The 23,191-nt window shown below is 35.1% G+C and overlaps 1 protein-coding gene across 10 annotated transcripts in view; it reads right to left on the reverse strand.

The window, feature by feature from the left end:
• Window positions 1-23,191, reverse strand: part of ERC1 (ELKS/RAB6-interacting/CAST family member 1) — a 457,438-nt gene that overhangs the window by 222,289 nt on the left and 211,958 nt on the right. For 5 of the 10 annotated variants that reach the window (XM_056800770.1, XM_056800773.1, XM_056800769.1 and 2 more), the window contains exons 5-8: window positions 19,510-19,665; window positions 17,911-17,994; window positions 15,369-15,536; window positions 3,090-3,257 (exon numbers count right to left, since the gene is read on the reverse strand). In XM_056800770.1, the coding sequence (XP_056656748.1) occupies window positions 3,090-3,257; window positions 15,369-15,536; window positions 17,911-17,994; window positions 19,510-19,665 (576 nt within the window). The remainder of the gene's footprint in view (window positions 1-3,089; window positions 3,258-15,368; window positions 15,537-17,910; window positions 17,995-19,509; window positions 19,666-23,191) is intronic. The other 5 variants (XM_056800772.1, XM_056800774.1, XM_056800771.1 and 2 more) reach the window with 1 other exon arrangement.

The following is a 23,191-nucleotide window of genomic DNA, read 5'->3' on the forward strand; positions in this document are numbered from 1 at the left end:
TGGAAAAACAGTTTAGAAAAGGATTACAACTACATAATTTTTTTAGATTTTTTTCTAGCATTTTTTAAATGTACAAATTAGTTATAGTGTATATGTACTGATGACCAAACAAGAACTAATAAAATCTTGATTATAAAAGAAAAAAAAAAGTGGAACTGCACATTGGCAATAGGAGGGGGGGTGGGGAGAGGAGAAGGAAAGAACATGAATCTTGTAACCATGGAAAAATTTTTTAAATTAAGTAAAGAAAACTTTCCAAACTAAAAAAAAAGGAATGACTACTCAAATTATAGGATCTAAATGTCATGGAATATTATTGTGCTTAAGAAATTATAAAAAGGATGGCTGCATAATAATCTGGAAAACATATTTGGAAGATGGGGGGGGGGGGGGGATAGGGCTCTATCTGGCCACAAGGCAGCAGTTAAAGGCCTTGGCCAAAGTAGCCTCTCTGAGCCCAAGGGAAAGGGAGTCAGTCTTATCACTCACCATGAGACCCTCTCAAGGAAGCTGTCTGAGGGAGATCCTCCAGGTTCAGTTCCTCCTCCGAACTGCCCTCTAGCTGCTCATATAGACCTCCTTTTTAAAGAACTTTTCTCGTGTCACCTCCCCTAAATTTTCACATCTACCAATCACCGCAGATGCTTTTCTCCAGGATGGCCCATTCTTTAGTTCTCACCTTCTCTGGGTAGATTATATCTTTTGAGCTACTTTACACTTCTTTGTTAAGTTCACCTTTTGTGAGTTACTTGACCTTTATAGTTATTTAACACCTTTTTGTATTAGATCTAAAAATAGACTTAGCTTAAAGATCTGGCTTCACTATAAGGTATGAGTTAAGTACCTTCATTGTTCAATCTGGAGTTTACAACCTTATCTTCCCCTAAAGTACTGTTTGAGTAGGGTGGAATAATTTTGAAATTCACAGAGCAAAGATGTAGGTTTGAAGATTTATGGAAATTATTACTCTGGAATCTAGTATAAGATCATTGGTAACTTTGGGGAGGATGCAGTTTCAGTGGAATGTGAAGATCAGAAGACAGGCTGTAAGGTTTTAAGAAGAGAAGGGAGGAGAGGCACCTACTGAAGATGACCTTTTTAAGAAATTTAGCTGCAAAGAGCAGAAAAGATGGCTAGGATGGAAGGATCAAGTGAAGATTTTTCCAACATGGGGGAGACATGGTAGAGGCAATAAGGAATTTGTGAGAGGTTAAAAATAAGAAATAGAGTGTCTGTTAAAGAATGTAGGATGAAATGGAATCCTCTGAACAAGAGTAAGGCTATCTCACCACAGGAGAAAGGGGTAGAAGAAATAGTGATGAGGCATCTGAATGACAGGAAATAAAGAAGAGGAGAGTAGAAAAAGTTATTAAGAATCCCTTCATTTTTTCTATACAACGAGGCAAAGATTTAAGTTGAAAGAATGGGAGGTGGAAGGGCTATAAGAAGTTTGAAAAGGGATGAAATGTTTGGAAGAAACTGTTAAAAATTATCCAAAAGAAAATATATTTACTTATATAATCGTAACAACCTAGCCATCTAACAAAGCAGCACATAAATTAATATGAAGACACAGGACATGTTTCCTAAAAATAATCTTTTCTAACTTTTGGCAAGTAGAAAGTAAATGAAAAGCAATAAAAACATCTGAGATTCATTATAACCAACACTGAGATATAGTCATTACATTTACAGTGATCAAGTTATGAATTCTGTCAAGAAGTTCACAGAAAACCACTTAGAAATAAATTCCAACCATGACTTAAGATATGTTTTGGTGTTGATTTTCCTAGTACTTCAGTTGATTTAAAAATCTAATGATTTAATGTAATTTTGCTATTTTATGGGAAAGATTTTAGACATGGTATATTATTATTTCAATGATAACGTTACCTAATTAGTACACGCAAAAATTTTCAACATCATTTTCACAACTACTCACAACTGCTCATCTGCAATACATTACTGTTAACTGCAAATACCATTACTGGAAGGGCCATTAAAGATGACTCTTTAAAGTCCAAAGTTTAGCTATAACCTGAAAGCAGAATAAAGGATAACATATCCAGTTGTCTATTCTTTATGCCAAGCTGTTTCTTGGGTTAAATTATAGGGGATGATTATCACTAAGTTTTTCCATGAACTTCATGTTCCCACCACCTTAATGTTTAAAATAGAATTTTGTCATGATGTATATGTGTCAAGGAAGCTCATCCTCTCCCCCTTCCTGAGTAACTTTACCTATCCATCAAACATTCCTGACATACCATCGGCTTGCGTCAGCATACATTCTGTATGTCAATAAAAGTTAAGGTTTGGGGCAGGACTGGGGGAGACCAACAAGAAGATCAAGAGAGACCAACAAGAGAAAGGGAGAGATGGATGAGAAGACCATAGGAGAAGCATATGGAGAAGAGACAGTGCAGGAGGTATGGTGAAATGAAAAAGGAACTGGCAGGCTAGGCTCCATGCAGCCAGGTTACTTAGGAATGATTGTCTACCCTTCATAATAAACTTTATAAAATATATACCTCTGGGTAGCAAGAAATATTATTTAATTTTAATTATTACACATATTTTAATAAAAAGAACAAAGGCTTTCATTTTCCTAAATACATCTCACCAAGCTATAAAATGAGCTACTTCAGCCTCTTTCCTACAAATTGGAACCGGGTCATTCATACAAATGAAGTCATCAACTATAACATCTCCCCACATGCACATTTCAAAACTAATTTAGCTTTTTTGGGAATTTGCAATAAATTTTTTGAAGTTTGTAGGTATCAAATATGCATAGACTAAAGGGAATATTGGGAAATTTGGGGACAAAAGACCATAAATTAAGAGTTTGAGAAACATTGTGCTATACTAAAGAACTCCAGAAGATGCTTAAAAGATTACCAAAAGTAAGCTAAGTAAACATGCAAAGCTACATGAAAGTTTACCATTAATAATCTTCTCTAACTAACCTCAAAATATAAAGAGAGAAGTAAGCAAGACATTTTGTCAGTTCATAGGTAATATTTGGTGGCAAGACTGCGGATATGCATCAAAGGGGTGGTGTGGAGTTATGAAAAAATGCACTTTACCTTCTTCTGGAGAACATTGACTTTACGCTCCTTCACATCCAGCATATCCTTCAGATCATGTATTTCTCCTGCTTGAGTTCCCTTCTCTTCAACTATTTCTTGTATCTGTTTTGTCTTCTTATTCAGCATAGTCTCCTTTTCCTCCAACCTTAATCGAAGTGCATCTACCTATAATACAGAACAATAAATATAAACAGATATACTAAAAATGTGGAGGTATTTTCAATACTAAATCTATTATGAAGAGTTGCTATAATGATGCTGATAAAAAATTCTTCATCAAAGCATATATATTCAACAAGTTCTAGAAAAGCACTGAGAAAATGATCTGTAAAACTTCAAGAACACTTAAATTAATATAAACTTTATCCTGTTTTTAACAAATAACTATAATTGCCTTCCTCTTATACTTGAAAAAGAAATAAAGAAATATGAAATTCCCACTAAAGTTTAGGAAAGTAAATCTGAAAACACAGTGAAGTGAAAATGAACAAATTTAGAAAATCTTAACGTCTTAGTGCTGCACTAGATATATTCTTTATGAAGGGAGGAAGGTTAGGATTTTTGGTCTATGCCAAATCAGGCACGGGCATCAGGAAATAGCTATAGTCAATTAATATATGTGGAACAATGAAAAAATAAACTATATAAAACCATAAGAAACATATAAAAGTCATTAATATTTTGATTGAGATTGAAAGACTTGGCAGGAATGATAGTAATATTACCTCTCTAACTGAAATTAAAATTATACAAGTATCAACAAGTAAAGTGGCAGGTATTTCCTTCTTTTACAGATGTTTCTCACTTTACATAAGTGGAAATGACTGCTACACAGTGATTTTTATATAATGTGAATTTGCCCCTACCCACCCACTATACTTAGCCTACATTCCAAAAGCAAACACAAAATAACACCTTTACACAAATCATAAAAAATACTAAAATGAAGACATATTAAATAATGAACCATGACAATGATCAAAATTATGAAATGAAAGGAAGAGTATGGTTAACACATGTGCACAGTATATTGTCCCTTCCTCACCCACCATACCTAGTCTTCATCAGTAGTTGACTGGCAACTGACTGTTTTTTCCCTTGTATATCTTACTATTGTAAGCAATATTAGTCTCAACTAGTTTTTTGAATTTTGAAAAATCTTGTATTATTTGGATCCATATTTTCAATATAAGAAAAAAAGTCACTCAAATGATGAAATGTTTCTGCCAACTGTTTCGCTGTGAATCTTTTTGGTTCAATCTTCAGATCCAAAGCTTCTCTTTCTTCTTTGGCAATATTTGTAGCAGGCAGCTCAATTCATTAAGAATCCTCATTTAGATTTTTTCCAGAAGTCTATACATGAAGTCAAATCTGCATAATGCAAATTTACATAAAGCAAGAACTGCCTGTATTACCTTTTTATCTTTCCAATCTCTGATCTTCTCAATGGAATTCAATTCTGAGTAACAATACTAATTTTAATCTTTACTTTCATGTCAGATGTTTTATATTGTATAGTTAGAAATTCTTGAACCCTTAAAACTACATTATCCAAAATTCCTTTCTGTATTACCTGGAATCCTTTTCCCTTTTCCTATGTCCTCACATTTATATGATTATAATTAAGTTTGCTGTGACTCCTCCCATGCCTCTTTTTTACTCACAACTGGGCTGAGTTCAGGTCGTTCTTTTACTTTAGTTATTAATAAAACTATAAAATATAATACTTAGTTATTGAATATTAATTTTAAACTTCACATTTTTGGCTTACAACAAAAAAGATAAAATTCTCAAATATTTTTAAGATAGAAGACATATTTTTTCAAGCCTGAGCTCCTGCCCACCCACCTGCTTTCACACCATTAAGGCCACTTCTGTTCTGCCAGCTGCTGCTGCTGTTCACATGCTACTGGGGTTTGTACCTTCACTCTTCCCCCACTGCCTAGAAACTGCTGCTGCCTGCTCCTGGTCTCCCTACCACTGAGATATGCTGGGAACTCTAAGAATTGCTCCACTGCTACCTGAGTTGAGTCTCTGCACAGAGGGTAAGGTATAAAAATCTTTCCACCCCTTTCCTCACTCCACATGGGTTTTCCAGCCTGCCCTAGTCATTTTTTGGCATGGAGGAAAAAAAAAACTGGGCTATTCTGCACCACCCTTTCTACTTTTCAAGCAGATTTTTATTAAGCCCACTCTGGACTCCTAATTTAGAAGGCTGTTATTAAATGTTTTTCACAGGGAGGGCAGTTAGTTCAAAATCAGTAGATTTAAAGTCAGTTTTGGCAAATAAGCCTGCTTTTTCCTTCTTTCTCTTGACCCAAAACACCAAGGAGAAGTACTTTTCCTCTCATATGCAAATACACTATTATTTTCCCTCAAAGTTTTGGTTCTTTATGTTTACTCTGTAAACAAACCCCATTCAGTGTCTTTCATGAAAAAATGTTATTGCAAAGCATGCTTGAAACTCTGAAACAACAGTTTAAGTTGGAAGAGCTAAAAGAACAGTTTGGATCTGCTTAATTCTTTTCCAGGGAGTTTTTATTTTCATTGGAGATTTCCTACACTTTATTTCCTTCTCCCCAAGAATATGCCACAATTTAGGCTGCTTAAACTACAAACCAATCTGAAATATTTTGACAAAGTTCCAAAAGTCTTAAATTCTCTCAACATGCACAGTGGAGATTCTGCCCAGTGTCAGATCTCTGACAAAGGAAATCTAAATGAATAATAAATACAGGGAGGGGAAGAACATTAATGGGATCTCGAGGTGAATGTTAAACCTTTTTCAGATTCCACTGTTTTATTCCTTGCATTTAATCATTCTGAGTTTCTTCTCCTGCTAGAACAGAGAACAAGTCTATTGAATTGATGAAAAGGATTTTAATTGCACTGCCTGCCTGTACCTTGTCATTTGCTTATATTATTGTGTTTACTGATTGCTTTAAGGTTTAATCTTTTTAAGTCCATATATTATTAATCTAATCAATACTATTTTGTTACATGATTCCTTATTTTGCACCTTTGCTGAAGAACAAAATATCCTAGTATAAGTCCATGAACATCTTGCCCAAACCCTTGTCACTAGATCTATTGAAGATCATATGCTGTCCTTAAGTCTTTTCTACCTTTTTGACTTTGTCACTTATCACATAGATGATGATGGATGGACTTCAACAAAACTGGTTCCAATTGTATGCAAACTGCGGAGAATTCAATGAGCTAAGAATTTAAATGGATCTTCAGAAATAATTTTAGATAACTAGTGGTTTCAGACTGTTTTATATATATAATAAAGAATGTTGTCTTAAAGGTAGAAAACCAAATGGAAGTTCCTATCAAAAGAGGTTTTATATATAAAGCAGAAAGCCAAAAAGAGCTTTTGCAAAACTCTTCAGTTTATTTCCATGAGAACAATCTAGATTTCTTGGTGAAGTTTTAGATACCAAAAACGGATTTCATTAACAATTCAAAATATCTTTGCCAAAAGTTGAAAAAATTACTCTATGTATAAAAATTATGACAAATATCCATCAGTTCATAGGAACCTACACACAGCAACACATGTGAAATATGATAGTAGGTTCCTTTGCTACTGTAATTAAATGGGTTATTGTAAATTTTGGGGACTTTGGTACTGCTTCGAATGTGCATTATCTACTATACTACTGAATTACTGCTTCATTCTGAAAATCATTTGAATTCACACAGTGGTTCATGGCCAAGTTAAAATGGAAATAGATCACATTTTTTATGAGAAACCATTGCATTCTACCTCTCCTTGGCTGACACAGTGTGTCACTGATTTTAAGCTATATATTTTATATTTTTAAAATATTTTTATTATTGTTTTTCCTTGCATGTGCAACATAGAATTTTATTTTTTCTCTTTTTATATTTGAAGCACATGACATGTCAACAGTATTGAGAAGATTTTCTTTAACTTTTTTTGATTTTACAATAAGTTTAAAATACATTTGCCCTAATGTCAATGCACACCCAAAAAGCTTTAGACTATAAAATGACGCCACTGATTGTGTGGCAAACTTTCTGTAGTTGTTGCTACTGATTGGGTAAGTGTATAATTTCTAAAATTATTTTAATTGGGTCCTAATTCAAGGACCTGTTATTAATTTGTTTATCCTTTATGTAGATTTTTCTAGACATAAGACTTTAATATTTTTGATATTTTATATTTTATCCACAAGTTATTTTTTTCTTTTTTTGTTTGGATTTTTTGATATTTTGGATCTTCTTTTGCAAATTGATTCATTTACGTCATAACTCAACAATGCATCCCCATGTGATCCTTATGTTTGTTATTATCCACCTCAGGGGAGTCTATGTTATTGTTTGAACTTTGATTTAAATATGAGCAATTTTAGAGGGGGAAAGAAAGTGGAGACCTCCCTTCTCAAAGCGGGGTTCAGGGAAGACAGCTGATGCTTAGGGTTGGCTCAGAGAGGAGAGGAGGTTTGAAGATTTTCCCCTGCTGCCTTCCCTCCTTAGCTATGACTGCTCTCCCAGATTTGCTCTGTCCCTCTAGTTCCCCCCTCCACTACTTGAGAGCAAAGGGCCTCGCCTTGATCTGTTCACTCACACTTCATTCACAGCTTGGGGAAAAGATAACTATTTTAATGTCAACTCAATCAGGATAATACAAAGGAATAACTAGCAGGGAAAGAATGGGAGAGTAAAGTGGGAAAAAGGGGGCCCCTTTCTCTATCTAAAAACCTTTTCCCTCTCTCATCGAGTTTGGGGGGGGGGGTAACTCAGGCCTTGGCAGCCTGAGCTCCCTGAGAGAAAGTCAGGTTGACTCACCCTGGGTTTGGCCCCTTGGCCACAGTTCAGACTCAGGGCAACAGTAGCTGAAGTTAAGTTGGACAGAGATTTAAAATGTCTTTCTCAGGTTTCCTCTTCAATAGTCTGTTCAATTGGGAAATGTTGGGGGGAAATATTTCCAGTCACAGAAGGAAAAAAGAGAGTAACCTTCAGGAGAAAGTCTTTTTTAACCTTCTCTCTTCAGCTTCTCCTGACTGAGAGACCTACTCCTCTAACAGCCAGAATCTTCTACTCCTCAAGATTCCAATCCCTTGGGACCTCTCCCCTGTCAAGGTGACCAGTTTCACGCACTCTTCAGGCTGGCACTTTTTCTTTAGTGCCAGACTGCCAGCCTCTGTCACTGTGTGTGTGTGTGTGTGTGTATACATATATACATACATACATACATATACATATATATATAAAAAATAATAACTAAAATTCTCCCCTCCCTCAGGAATACAGAACTTCCTATTTCTGAAGGTTCATCCCTCCCTCTTCCCAACTCTGTGATGATGTGAGGCGAGGAGCCTTCATCCCTACCCCCCTCCACACATCACCCAAGTGAGTTGATATCCCATCTTGTATAAAAACGTGAGCCTCTCCATGTGTTGTAAGGATGATATTAGAAAATAAGTATTGTTTTATTAGTTTAGGGATAAAAAATGGAGTGCTGGTTTGAGAAAAGAACTGGAGTTTGAAGCAGAGCTGAGATCATGTTGATTTCAGATGAGATGGTTATAACTGTTTTTCTATGTCAATTACTCTCTCTGGCAGTTGGGAGTTGCTTTCTGGCAGTTGGCAGAGACACTCTCAGGGACTCTCTCTCAGGGCTGGAGGAGGTAACATCTTTGCCTCTGTCTGAGGGAAAGACTTGAAGAAGCTCAATGTTTTCCTTTCCCAACTTGGGAAACACTACTGAATATCTATTGTGGTTTTTATAGATTGTTTAGCTCTGAGAAGACCGAAGGAAAAAACCTGGTGTTTGGTTTGGACTCTGAGTCTGTTAAGATTCAGAGTCCTAACTTGATTCCTATTGAGACTCAACCAGCTGGCCTTTGCTATTTTATAATTTGAATGTAAAGATAAGAATTATGAGGATAATAGCAGTAGTTTTATTTAGATAGTATAAATTTGGGTTAGTCAGATCAGGGGCAATTAGTGTAGCCTGTGAGACACAAGAAAAGCTGTTCCTTGCAGAACTTGAGCGTTTATTTGGGTGGATTTAGAATACTTTGAATTAGAAATCCTTCTTTATCCTTATATATTTCAATAAATATTTTCTTTTTATAATAAGAGTCTCTTTAGCATCCTTATTCATCACTGAGGATATTTTTGATTACATCTATCAAAGGAATCCAAACAGTTTTGAACCTATATAGAACAGTTTTTCCATCTAAATATTTTATTTTTTAACTTGCCAATTTATTTTTATAGTGTGCATGAGAAAAAGGATACATCTGTGCCTATAGTTATAAGAATAAATACACAGACAGCATACACACACCTGCTGCTCTTGGCCAGACCCCAGCTGCTGGAGCCCTGCTTCTCCATGCCCCTCCTCCCAGCTTTATTGAGGGCCTTCTTGGCAAGAGGGTGAAACCAGGCTGAGGGTAACTGATAGGCCCCAACCTGTCAGTAAGTTAGAGGGATGTATTCCTGAAGCATATCTTCCCTCATGGAAGGAAAAGTAAGAACAATTTGTTTGAAGGGCCATAAAGGAATCAGAAACAGACACTATGGAGCACTTATAGCTTGGTCAGACTTTGAGGAAGCTAAGGTCATCCCCTGCATCCTGAGCCATCATCAGTTGTCTTGACTGCTGACTTGCAACTCTGATGACTCTGGAAGAGAAAACGAGGCCAAAGCCTTTGTGCAACTCAGCCTCACTTTAATCCAATTCATGCATTAGCCAATAGGTATCATCAGTGACACAATGTTGGTCCACTTCAAGTACTAAGGGAAACAGCCCACCAAGTGCCAAGTGTCTCAATTCACTGCCTGGTGAGTTTCACCTGAGCCCTGACAGTTTGAAATTCATGACCTCCTACTCATGAGAGATGACTTCTGTTTAGTAATACCCTCTGATGGGGGCAGGGCTAAGATGGTGGCTAAGTATCAGCAAAAGCCTAAACCTCTCTGACAATCCTTCCAAAGCAGTCTTTAAAAAGCACCCCAAAATGATAGAAGTCAAAAACAAACAGCAAAAAGGAATGAGGAGATTTTCCCACTGAACACGACTTGAGGGGTAGGCAGAGAAAATAGATTTTCATAGGATAAGGAAGAACCAGAAGCAAAACTGCACACAGAGGAGTGCTGGCCAACCTCCTCACACACACACACACACACACACACACACACACACACACACACACACACACACACACACACCCTACAGCTCTAGGTTCCATTATTGGATGAAGGCCATCAGGATCCTGGGGCAGGGGCTACACCAGCAAAAGAGCACCTGAGACCCATCCCTTAAGAGGGAAGAGGAGAGGAAAATAACATGAATCATGTAATTATGGGAAAATATTCTGAACTAATTAATTTTTAAAAATCAGGCAGACCTCAAGATATGTATGCAATTTCTATTCTGCTCTATACAAAACATCTTCTATGACAGAGTTAAATATTTTTGATGAGTATAAAACTTTGTAGTCTAGGGAACACTGAACAGGCTAGGGTTGAAGTTATCAAAGAATCTTTTATCATCTAAATAGATGTATGAGAGATACCTTGCTGGAAGAACACTTTAAGGTTACATTTTGCTCTACCAACCCACACCATTTTGTGTGATTAATACTATGATTAGATCCTGTATTCTCAACATCCTTCAAACAATCTTGTGATTATGAAGATATGGATGAAAGAAATTACTGGAAAGTTTAAAATAATATATGAAAGTTTTCATCTCATATTTTGATCAAAGAAGCCTTTGAGAGATGTACATATCACTGTTGTGAAAACCTTATAGAGCAGGGGTTGATAAACCGTAGCATTAGAACTAAGAACAGTTTTCTAAGTTTTGAAATACAATAACTTTGTTTTATAACTGTTAAAAACTGTTAAGGCTCATTTCAAAAACATGTCAAAAAGCCTATAGTTTGCCAACCAGTGGATAAAAAGGAGACCTTCCTAAGTAATATTATTGTTCGTGATTTTTTTCTAATCATCCATGCTCTTCCTTATTTTCATTTTCATAAAAAGAGATTTCTTAGTGCTTTCTAAACAAAATTCCACATCCATTACAGATTTTCTCTGTGAATAATCTCTAAACAACTTATTTTTCTGACTATACTTTGATATGTACCAAATAAAGATTCCATAATGATAAATGATAAAAAAAATAGTGCAACACAGAAATTCTGGCAAATTTGCTGCACTTTTTTGTCTATTTGATAATGATAAAGATGGCAGCAGCTAACATTTATATACTTTAAGATTTACAAGGCACTTTATTATGTTATCTCATCTAAGGATTCATCCTTGAATATCCTTAAGATAACCTGATGTCAAAGTCTCACGCCAAGATTTCTGAAGACTTCCATTATTTCAATATTTTGTGAGGAACACTTTTCAATCTTCTACCATTCACTTGTATGTCTTTTCAATCTTCTACCATTCACTTGTATGTTTTTCAAATGAGTTTAGATTCTAAACTGGAATTGCCTTTGGTTGCTATGTTTCTGCTTGGAAGAGAAATCAAGTATTTGTGAGCTAAGGCTGCTTTTTGTCTTTTTATCTCCTCATTATAGTGATTGTTTTCTATCATAAGATCACAGAATTTAAGAATTAGAAGGAATCATCTATGTGATCTAGTACTTACCTGAAAGGTGTATTTTTTAATTTTAATTTTTTTCAGGTTACATGTCTAGACAATATTTAATACTAGTTTTCTGACATTTTTTAATCCATGTTTTCTCCTCCATCCACCCATCTCCTCTCTCCAAGACATTAGGTTGTGTGTGTATGTGTGTGTGTGTATATATACGTAATATATATAAATATAATCACATAATACATATTTCCATGTTCGTCATGTTGTTAAACAAGACACATATTGCTTCCACTAGAGAAAAATTAAAGGAGGCAATAAAGTGAAGAATGGTATGTTTTATTCTGTATTCAGACTTCGTCTGCTCCTTTTGTGGCTGTGGATATCTTTTTTCATCATAAGTCCTAGATGTTGTCCTTGCTAATAATAGTTGTCGTTCACAGTTGCATATAATATTGCTGTTACTGTGCACAACATTCTCCTGGTTCTGCTCACTTCACTTGTTTCTGATTTGTCATTTGCCAAGACATGTCTGTCATGGGCCATCCTCCTAAATACTTAATCCTTAAGTATGGGTGTAGATATTCCTGTTTTTGTTAGACTAAATAGGGTGGAGTAATCTAAAGTTCACAATAGGGAGTGATTAGACTACTTGAAAGTGTGACTTGAATTTTAAAATGTACCATTCAAAAGTAATGACAAAACTATCACCAAAAAATACTTCTGTGAAGTGAAGTGAAGTGAAGTGAAGTGAAGTGAAGTGAAGTGAAGTGAAGTGAAGTGAAGTGAAGTGAAACGAAACAACTGACAGACCCCTGGGCTGTCCTAAGTCAAGCCTAAGATATCATTGGTACATGTGAGACGCAGGAAAGTGATGTAAAAAATGTCTATATATTTCGCATCACTTCCTCTCTCCGGCTTCTTTGGCTGTGGAGAGGTGGCTGGTGGCAGCATGCTGAGTCTTTTGGCATCTTGGCTTGGTGGAAGCTATTGTCCGGGTTAGAGGTGAGTTTTCCTTTACACCATACTGGAAGAAGCCTAGTGACCTAGTTCAGGTGAGGCATCTTCTCTGAGTTTTCTCGGAGTTAAGGCTGATTCTTTCCTCCTTTACCTTCCAAATACCATCCTCTTAAAAAAAAACCTCTAATCTTCAAAGACCTCATGGAGGAGGACTTTGCCCCCCCCCCCCCCCCCCGGGGCACAGGCCAGGCGGGAGAAATCCTATACCTTTCCCTCTCTCTTCTCCTTAATTCTTTCCCTCTATATTAAATAAACCACCATAAATTTCCAAGCTGACTTGGGTATTTTATTTGGGATATTCCCTGGCGACCAAAATTAATTTAGATTAGGTCACAACCCTAACATTATCCTTACACTTTAGACACACCTTCAAGTTTAAGACTTAAGAGTATCAATCTATATGAATTACAATACAATCTAAATAATTTGCATTTATTAATGCTTAACTTTGCTTACTGGTGTGGTTAAGTTGATTCAGTTATATCCAACTCTTCCTGACCCTGTAAACCACACTGTCCATGGAGTTTCTTGGAAAAGATACTAAAATGGTTTGCCACTTCTTTCTCCAATATAGCAAAGCAAACAAAAGTTAAGTGACTTGCCCAAGGTCACATAGCCAATAAGTGGCAGGAGTTTGATTTGAGCTCAGTTCTTCCTAACTCTAGATCCAGGGCTTTATCCACTAAATAACCTAACTGCCTCCTAATTAGCTTAGGATTTTTTTAGTACTTCATAGAATTTCTTTATACTTCATCTTTTTAACAGACTTTGGCAAATACAATCTAGTTATCTTCTTGGTGGTCTCTTTGCTTATATTTATTGGAACCATTACAAAGGATATTGGCCAAGAATGCCATGAAATGATGTGTTAAAATTTCATTTGGGAACATGAAGAAACAAAATCTGCCCCCTTCCTTATTTGCTTCTCCAAATATACAGTAAGTAGAGCTCTGGATCAATACAACTATTCTGGAATGCAATGTGAAATTAAACATACCCTTTGATTCAGAATTCTCACTAAGTACAGAGCCCAAGAAGATCAAAGACAGAAAAAAAGTCTCATACAACAAAAATACTTATAGCATCACTTTTGTGGTAACAAAATTCTGTAAACAAGTAAGTGATCATCTATTAAGGAAAAAATAAACTGCTGTAAATGAATATAATGGAATATATTACTGTGCCATAACATACAATGAACAGAAAGAATTCAGTTTAACAGGAAAAGACATAATAAATGAATATAGCTAATTGGTACCAAGAAAAAACAGGACAACCAAATACAACATGAACAAAAAGAAGAAAAATAAATTAAACTAAACATTGTACAAATGTAATAACCAAAACTGGTCAAGAAGAAGAGCTTTAAAAATGTACTCCCATTCTTTTTATGAAGAAGGGAGCTACAATAGCTATATATATTGAGTCGCTTTTCAGTCATGTCCCACACTTTATGATAACATTTGAGGTTTTCCTGAAAAATAACCTAGAGTGGTTTGCCATTTCCTTGACTAGCTCATTTGACAGATAAGGAAACAGACAAACAGGATTAAAGGATTTGCCCATGGTCACACATCTAGTATATGTCTGAGATTGGATTTGAACTCAGGAAGATGAGTTGGGGGGGGGGGGCTGGGGGGAGGAGGACATAAGGATGGAGAGGTCTTTAAATCTGTGTATCTCATTTTTTTATTTTTTTTATTTTAATAACAAATTTCCCCATAAATTTTCCAAAGTTATATGGTCTGTATTTTCTCCCTCCTTTCTTCCCTCCCCATGCTAAGAGCTGACAAGAAAATCAAGAAGTATTCTTGACTCCAAACCTCAACACTCTATCCACTGAACCACACCAAGTTGCCCTACAAATATATACACTTTTAAAAATATGCTTGGTGGACTGATTAGCTGATTGGGCTAAACTAAACTGCTTTTTCCCCTCTTTTAAAAATTCTGTTACAAAGGTCTGCTTGCTGTACAGGAAAGAGGGTAGGTATATATTCAGAAATGATGGTGAGAGAAAAACAAAATATATTTATAATACGATTTTGGAAAAAACTAAGAACTTAAGAGTAACCTTTCCATTTACTTGGAAGAAAATGTGGGACATGACTGAAAAATGGCTCAATATCTTGTCATTTTTTTTTGTACCAAGAAGATGAACACCGATATAGCTTAGTTCCTCCAGTATTGAATAAACCAACATATGTCATTTTATACTTAGCATTCCAACACATATGTTAATATTTACAGAATCTCTAAAAAGTATTTATTCTTAGCACTCTTCTCTCTTTTTATACTTTACTCTGGTAATTATTAATTCAGAAGGAGAAGGTGGAAAAACTCAGTATTGAGGGACATTTCATAATATGTCTTGTTTAATGTGGTTACTATAGCAGAAGAATTCAAAATCTCAGTTGCTAACTAATAAGGTTGGGACTCTCCATAATTAGCCTAGCTGATCCCTAAGAACAACACAAGATTATACTATGATACATTTAAAGCTGAAAGGAACCTCAGACATCATCTAGTCTAGCTTTTTCATTCTACAGATGAAGACCATGAGGTCCCAAGAAATGAAGCAATTTGTTCTGGGTCCAAAAGGTTAAAGAAGTTACAATGAGTAAATGAAACAAAACAAAAACACCAACAACAGGATTTACCTCTGTCTGTAAAATGGCAGCTCTCTGTTCCTTAGCAGTCAATGATTCCTTTAGCACTTCAATATGTTGCTTACTATCAGAGAATTGATTTGTAAGTGTTTCCAGCTTTGTCTGCAAGGCTAAGAGTTCTGTGTCCTTTCGGGACAGCTCTTGTTTCACCTGACCAATCTGGAGAAGAAAAGGAACTTGTTGAGGGAGAGGAAAAAGATAACCACTTCAAAAATAAATATTTTACAAATAATAAGACAGAAATTTAAGTGTAATTCTTCTTGATAATCTGTCATATCAATGCAAATATAGATTCTGCAAAATTAGTCTAAGTTCTAGAAATAAACAATTTACATTTACATAATTTTTACATTTTACAAATAAATTTCTTTTTAGAAAAACCCTGTAAGATAGAGTGAGCATTATTATCCCATTTTGCATATGAGGAAACTGAAGATCTTAGAAATTAAATAATCTGCCCAAGATCAAACAGCTAATAAACTATAAAACAGATTCTCAAACTCAGATCTTCTGTCTCCAAGCCCAATATTTTTTCCGTAACAGCACATGAAATTTTTCTTTTGAAACTCATTAAAAGAATAAGAAAAACTAACCAATTAATTAATCAACTCAGTTTTCTAATCTCTACTCAGAAAAAGAATGTGAAAGGAATAAAAAAGAAATCATAATTAATTATAACACATGAAAATTATCAACAGTCATTTCTCTTTCACAAGTTTGGGTGCCACAGTCAGACCTTGTCTCAAAAAAAATGAAACAAAGGCTTGTAAAAGATGTAGCAGAAGGAGATTAAGTGGTTATTTCACTCCCAGATGGTGATATTTCAAACTTTTTTTAAAATTACACTTGGATTTGTTTTACTTTTATGTCACTTTTTCTTTTTTAACCCTTACCTTCCATCTTAGAATCAATACAGTGTATTGATTCCAAAGTATAAGAGAAATTGGGACTAGGCAATGGCAGTTAAGTGACTTGCCCAGGGTTACACAGCTAGGAAGTATCTGAGATAATATCTGAACCCAGGATATCCTGTCTCTAGGTCTGGCTCTTAATTCACAGAGCTACCTAGCTGACCCCTAACTCACTTTTAAATAGAGCTGACTTAGATACTTAAACTGAAAGTACCTCACCCCAATAGCCCTCTTGTAAAAAGAGAGAAAAAATTATGATACAGTGAGTATAAAACATGGTTCCTTAATAATTCATATTTACAATTTTAGATTTATGTTACCTATAGGTTATAATTAAACCAAACCAAAAGAGTATTAATCAATTGCCTCATTTCTCTAATCCCACTGCTTTATGTATTTAAACATGAAGCCAGATAGAGAGAAATCACAAGTGTTTCTTGATTCAATGCAGTATTTAATACCTGTACCTTCTCTCCTCTGAATGAAAATAATTTTTTTCAATTTTTAATTTAATAATTTAATGTTTTGGTTATGAAAAGAAAAATAAAAAATTTTTTAAACTCAGGATGTTTTAAAGTTATTACCTTTCTTCAATAAAAAACTATGTTTTAAAGTTTATTTTATTTCCATAATGAATAATAATTGGCAACAATATAGTGCTAATAATATCAAGGAAGGCCAATTGAGAAGAATTTTTATGCCCAACCCATGTGATTGTGCTCCAAGAAGCACATTTTCCTATTCAAAGAGAAAAATAGACAGGGATACATTGTCAGAAACAGACTCAACCATACTAAACTTTCTGTATCATGTGATTACATACATATTAAATATAATTAATAATCCTTTTTCATATAATAGAGAAAAGAAAGAAAAAGTGGAAATACTGCATTACAACCAAAAAATTTTCATCAACTTTCTATCTGAAAATTAGGCTTCCCTATCCTATAATATTTGATTTATTGAGCTGTTTCAAAAGATGGCCCATATCCTATCTGCTTAAGTCTTTCCTCCCTTACATTTTAAATAAAGTAGACATTGTTTTATGGATTTTGTGGGCAAAATTATAGTTTGTTTGAAAGAGGGAATGGCTGTCCTATATCTACTATGTAATTCAAAGCAATCTGATTGATCTTGTACTAGAGAAATGAACACCTCCTACCTAAAAATCTAACAAGTTTATTCTTAACTAATAACCATAAAGCAAAGATTAGATTATATTACTTAATAATTTCAAACATCTACCATTTTCACCATGTAATAAGGAGTGAAAATTTTGAAAGCATGAGATAATCCTGCTTTTGTGTTCAAGACAGAGGAAGTATTATTTAGTAATATCTTATATACAAGTTAATTTAAAAAGAGAAGAGATTCACAATCCCCTCAACAGAATCTAACAAAAAGCAATATAAAATCACCAGGTACAGACTCCCTCAGCATACTTTCAGCTGGTCAAAAGAGACATCAGTTAAAAAGCAGAGATGGCTGGTTAGTGCTACTATTTGGCACAGCTGCTGACCACAAGAGAAATGAAGCATGAGCCACCCAAAAAGCCAAGAGCTAGCAGAGTCCTGCTGAAGAGGGGTCACTGCACACACAGAGACAAATCTTACGGCAAAGACCTCAGTCTGGAGACCAGCTGCTCTCTTTTTCAGCTCTTCCCCTTGAGTCTCTTTCGCACTTAGCTCCTCCTTCAGTTGCTCTACCTGTCGCGACATTGTTATTCTTTTTTCACTTCTGTGTCAGTTTATATCTTCTAATTATCTGTTTCTAAGCTAGGGCAGTAATTTAAATTAAGAAAAAGTCATAAAGAAAAAACAAAAACGCTCAAGGCTATTTTACTTGTTTGCTAGTACTTTAAAGAATCCAAGGATGTGTAGGAAAGGATTTATAAAAAAAATGATGTCCAATTACAGTGATTATTCAACAGTACATAACTGTAGTTAGCTTTCCTTCCAAACAAGGTCATAAAAATAAAACTGCTGAAAAACTTGAAATATTTACATTTAAAAATTCAAATGGCAAAGGCTGAAAACAAATTTATAAGCAATACATAATGAGGGAAGATAGGGAATAAGCATTTAAATACTTAATGTGTGCCAGACTGTACTAAGCACCACTACAAATATTATCTTATTTCATATGAAAAATAACTTCATATTTATAAGCGACTTATTCTTGATATAGAAAAGCTAAGTCCAACAAGAAAGAACCAGGAGAACACAAATGTCAAAATAGAAAAAAGGCTAATTATTGAAAAAAAAATTTTAATACAGGGAATTGAAGGGATTAGAATGAAAATAAGATATTAGATAAAAACAAGATTTGAGAAAAGAACTAAACAAATGAAACTCATTAAAAAGGTTCTTTGTGTTTAATGATCTTCATATATATTCATATGAAGGGCTTCCTTAAAACTATGAGAAATGCCTCTGAGCTGTTATAATTGAATAATTGGCCTCTGGAAAGAAATTGCTTTGTTTTATTAAATCATGTCAAATGTTAGAAATTTACAAATCTAACCAACTAGTTATTCTAACTGGCCTTCCTATTACTTAGGTCAATTAACTGAATGTTTGGGAGCCCTAAGCAAGAATAAAGGCAACTATAGGTTGTAGTTGGGTGGCTCAGTGGATTGAGAGCCAAGCCTAGAGACAGGAGGTCATAGGTTCAAATCTGGCCTCAGGCACGTCCTGGTTGTGTGATCCTGGACAAGTCACTTATCCTCCATTGCCTAGCCCTTACCACTCTTCTATCTTGGAACCAATACATAATATTGATTCTAAGGTGGAAGGTAAAGGTTAAAAAAAAAAGGCAACTATAACTGTCCAAATTGACAGAATACTGGTATACCTTGTTACCACCTATCTTGCTATATATAATGCTCCAATAACTGAGTAAAATGAAGATGGAGGAAAGAAGGGGACAATTCCTCACTAAATGAACCTTTTTCAAGAATTGTTGTTTTCCCTAATAAAAACATATATGAAAGCAAAGCAAATAAATTCATTTTATTGAACCTAGTGTAGAAACTCAGCAATCCAGTTTATTGATCATTGTAACAATTCACGAGAGAAGTAAAACATATATTATCTTTCATGTTGAGGAAAGCTTAGCTAGATATGTTCTTAATCCAGTCCAAAACTACTGAAAAAGTGAGAAATACTGAACTGAACTCTAACATTAAATAAATTTAGGGATTAAAGCTGACATCTCATTACCTTGTTTTTCATGAATTTGGAATGGCTGCGATAGACCTCCATTTGTTTCATCTCTTCTTCTCGTTCTTCTGTGCTCAAAGCTCCATTAGATTTCAGCATCTGGATTTCCTCCTCCAAATCTCGGAGCCCACGCTCCATGGAGGAAATTTTTGAGTCCTGACAAGAGTAAAATAATTATATGTTTAAAATAATTCAAATTATGAATCCCTCATTAACATGTAGAACTTAGCATTTATTCAATCATGTTTGAATATAATAAACATATATTAACAACTACTCTGTGTATACTTTTGTTAGGTGCTAAGAAGGAAGACATAAGGCATAAATGATGAGGAAGACATTAAGAGCTGAAATTTATAAAATAATTTAAGATTCATAAAGCATTTTATTAGATGCCATTTGAATCTTACAATAACTTTGTGAGTTAAATACTGTAGGAATTATTGTTTTAATTTTTAACTGAAAGTACCAAAGGTCAGAAAGGGTAAGTGTTTGACCATATTCATGTAGCATGTCACAGACATAAATAAGCACAGAGGGAAGTCTGTGAAAAGATACAGAAAGTGGAAATGGAATGTAAAATATAAATAACAGAAAGTCATTTTACCTCCACCGATGAGTGTATGCAGGAAAATAAGGTTATAACGGTTAGCACCAGGTTATAAAGAGCAGTAAATACCACACAGAGGAGCTTGTACATACTCCTAGAGGTAGAGGAGAGCCACTGGAGTTCACTGACATCAGGCATGACTTCCTAATTTTACAGAAGTGACTTGGTCAATAAGAAAATTATGTTATCAGCAAGACTGGAATCAACAGAACTACCAAAGGATACTTTACAATAAGACAAAATTCATTTGGAATAATAAAAGATCAAGACTATCAAGGGATGAAGTAAAAATATTACAAAGAAGAAGGAATTGGCATCCTTCATGAAAAATAATAAGTGTTCAGAACTCTTTTAAAGAAAGAGAAGTGGAATGTTTTCATTTTCTCGTGCTTTCTTAGTTCTGCATTAGTTCATAAATGTCTTTTCATGTTTCACTAAAATGTCCCATATTATTACTTATTGTGTAAATTCTTTATACCCACACACTACAATTTCAGATAAAGATGTAAAAGAAACGTGGCTTAGAAAACATGAGAATATAAGAGATTTCGTTGCAAATGCAAGTAGATTATCAAAGAGAAAAGAAAAATGAAGAGTGTAAGGTGGTAAAGAAAGTTGGAGTAGGGCTGAAGAGGAGATGTGGTCATTAGAATAGGGATGAGGGTTGTCTAATATGAAAGGAATAGGGGACAGAGACTAGACATGAAATTTCATTGATACTAGAAACTCCTTTGGGCAGCTACATAGCACAGTGGGATAGAGAGGAAGATTCCTTTTTTTGAGTTAAAATCTGACCTCGGACATTTAATAATTCTGTGACCCTGGGCAAGTCATTTTATCCTTTTTGCCTCAGTTTCATCTGTCAAATGAGATGAACAAGGAAATGGCAAACCATTGCATTATTCTTGCCAAAAAAAAAACCCCAAATACTGCCATGAAGAGTTGGGCATAACTGAAAAAACGACTGAAAATTGAGTGCTCCCAGGTTAGGAACTCCTTCTACCAATACTCCACTATTTCTCTGAAACTTACAGTCTTTAAAGAGCTGCCTAAGGCAAAGTTATACAATCAAAGGCAGGTCTTGAGAGCTCAGATCTTCCTTGTTCAAAAGCCAGCTTTCTATTCACTTTCTATCCACAAAGCTACTTACTGAATTTTACTTTAATTGAACTGAATCTGCACTCCTCCCAAAAAGGGTAATTGAAATTACATTTTTCATAAGGCAAGCATTTTTACTTATAAGAAAACCTTTCCCTTATCTCTCAATCAGTAAATAAGCAATTATTAAGATATCACCGATATATACATAACAAAGTTCCCTGGACCACAATCAGAAAGATCTTCAAATTCAATTCAGACACTTCTTTAGGTAAGTGATTCTGAGAAAGTCACTCATCTGCTTTCTGCCTCAGTTTCTTCATCTGCACAATGACTGTTGTGAAAATAAAATGAGAACATTTGTAAAGCACCTTGCGCACCTTGCACACCTTAGAGGGCCACCTGAATGTTTAGGTATTAAGGTTCAAGACTGTAGTATATGCTATGTTAACTTTAGATTACTCGACCCTACTTAGTCTAATAAAAGCAGGAATGTCTACACCCATACTTAAGGATTAAGTATTTAGGAGGATGACCTATGACAGACAGGTCTTAGCAAATGACAAATCAGAATGAACTGACAGACCCCTGGGCTGTCCTAAGTCAAGATTAAGCTACCATTGGTACATGTGAGATGCAGGAAAGTGATGTAAAAAACGTCTATATATTTCACATCACTTCCTCTCTCCAGCCTCTTTCCATGGAGAGGTGGCTCTGGTGACAGTTTGCTGAGCATTTTGGCATCTTGGCGTGGCGGCAACTATTGTCCAGGTTTGGCGATGAGTTGTTCTTGATACTATACTGGGAGAAGCTTAGTAGCCTAGTTCAGGTGAGCCATCTTCACTGAGTTCTCTCAGAGTTTAGGCTGATTCTTTTCTCCTTTACCTTCCAAACACTATCTTCTTAGGAAAGCCTCTAATCTTCAAAGACCTCATGGCAGAGGTCTTTGAACTCCCCCTGGCAAAGGCCAGGCAGGAGAAATCCTATACCCTATTTCTCCCCCTCTTTCCCTCTCCCTCTCCCTCTCTCTCTCCTCTCCTTAACTCCTTCCGACTACATTAATTAAAATCACAATAAATTTCCAAACTGACTTGGGTATTTTATTTGGGATTTTCTCTGGGGACCAAATTAATTTAAATTAAGTCACAACCCTAAAATTACCCTTACAGCTATGACATAAAAAACAATATTGTAAGTCACTAAATTACTCACAATATTGAAATAAATCATAACCATAAACTTCCAAGGCCATTGCAATCAAAATTACATTTCAATCTTCACTGAAAAATACCATACAGTGACCACATCTGATGGACTGCCATTCTGACCGACTTCACCTATTAATAATCAATCTGACCCATGTCCAGCTCAGGCTCTGAATTCTATATTTAAAATTATTGAGCAAAGAGTCATATTCTGGTTCATAAACAAGAAGTTGCTTCTTGTAGCAAATTAAGTTAAACTTTCCTGCCATTAACACTCCCTAGAAAACTCCTCTTAAGTTACTATTATTAATTTCTCAGGACATAAATCATTATCACTTGAAATTTGAGTCTTGGCAGATAAATCACTTCAGACTAAATGAATGTCAAATATGGATCCTTCTGTGCAGCTGGCTTGGTTATGATGATAAAGATGAACATGATGGAGAACTAATCATTCTTCTTTGTCACCACTAATTCTCAATACCCCCTTCACAACTACAAAAAGATTTATGCTCCATATAAAAGCAATTACACTTCAATTCATAAAACAAAAAAAAAAAGAGAGAAGAGACAAATTTAAATCCTTAGGAAATAACACCAAAAATTGCTAATCCTTAAAGCAGCATACTCCTTCTACCCCATTCCTTAATCAGGCTCTAATCCTCATGGCAGGGATGCACAAACTAGACCCATAATTAGATGCCTTACTGTAATAGAGACATTTCTAGCATGTCTCACAATGGGACCATATCTTAGTCCAAAACAAGCA

Source organism: Monodelphis domestica, chromosome 5 (genome assembly GCF_027887165.1).
Source record: "Monodelphis domestica isolate mMonDom1 chromosome 5, mMonDom1.pri, whole genome shotgun sequence".
Classification (NCBI taxonomy): Eukaryota; Metazoa; Chordata; class Mammalia; order Didelphimorphia; family Didelphidae; genus Monodelphis; species Monodelphis domestica.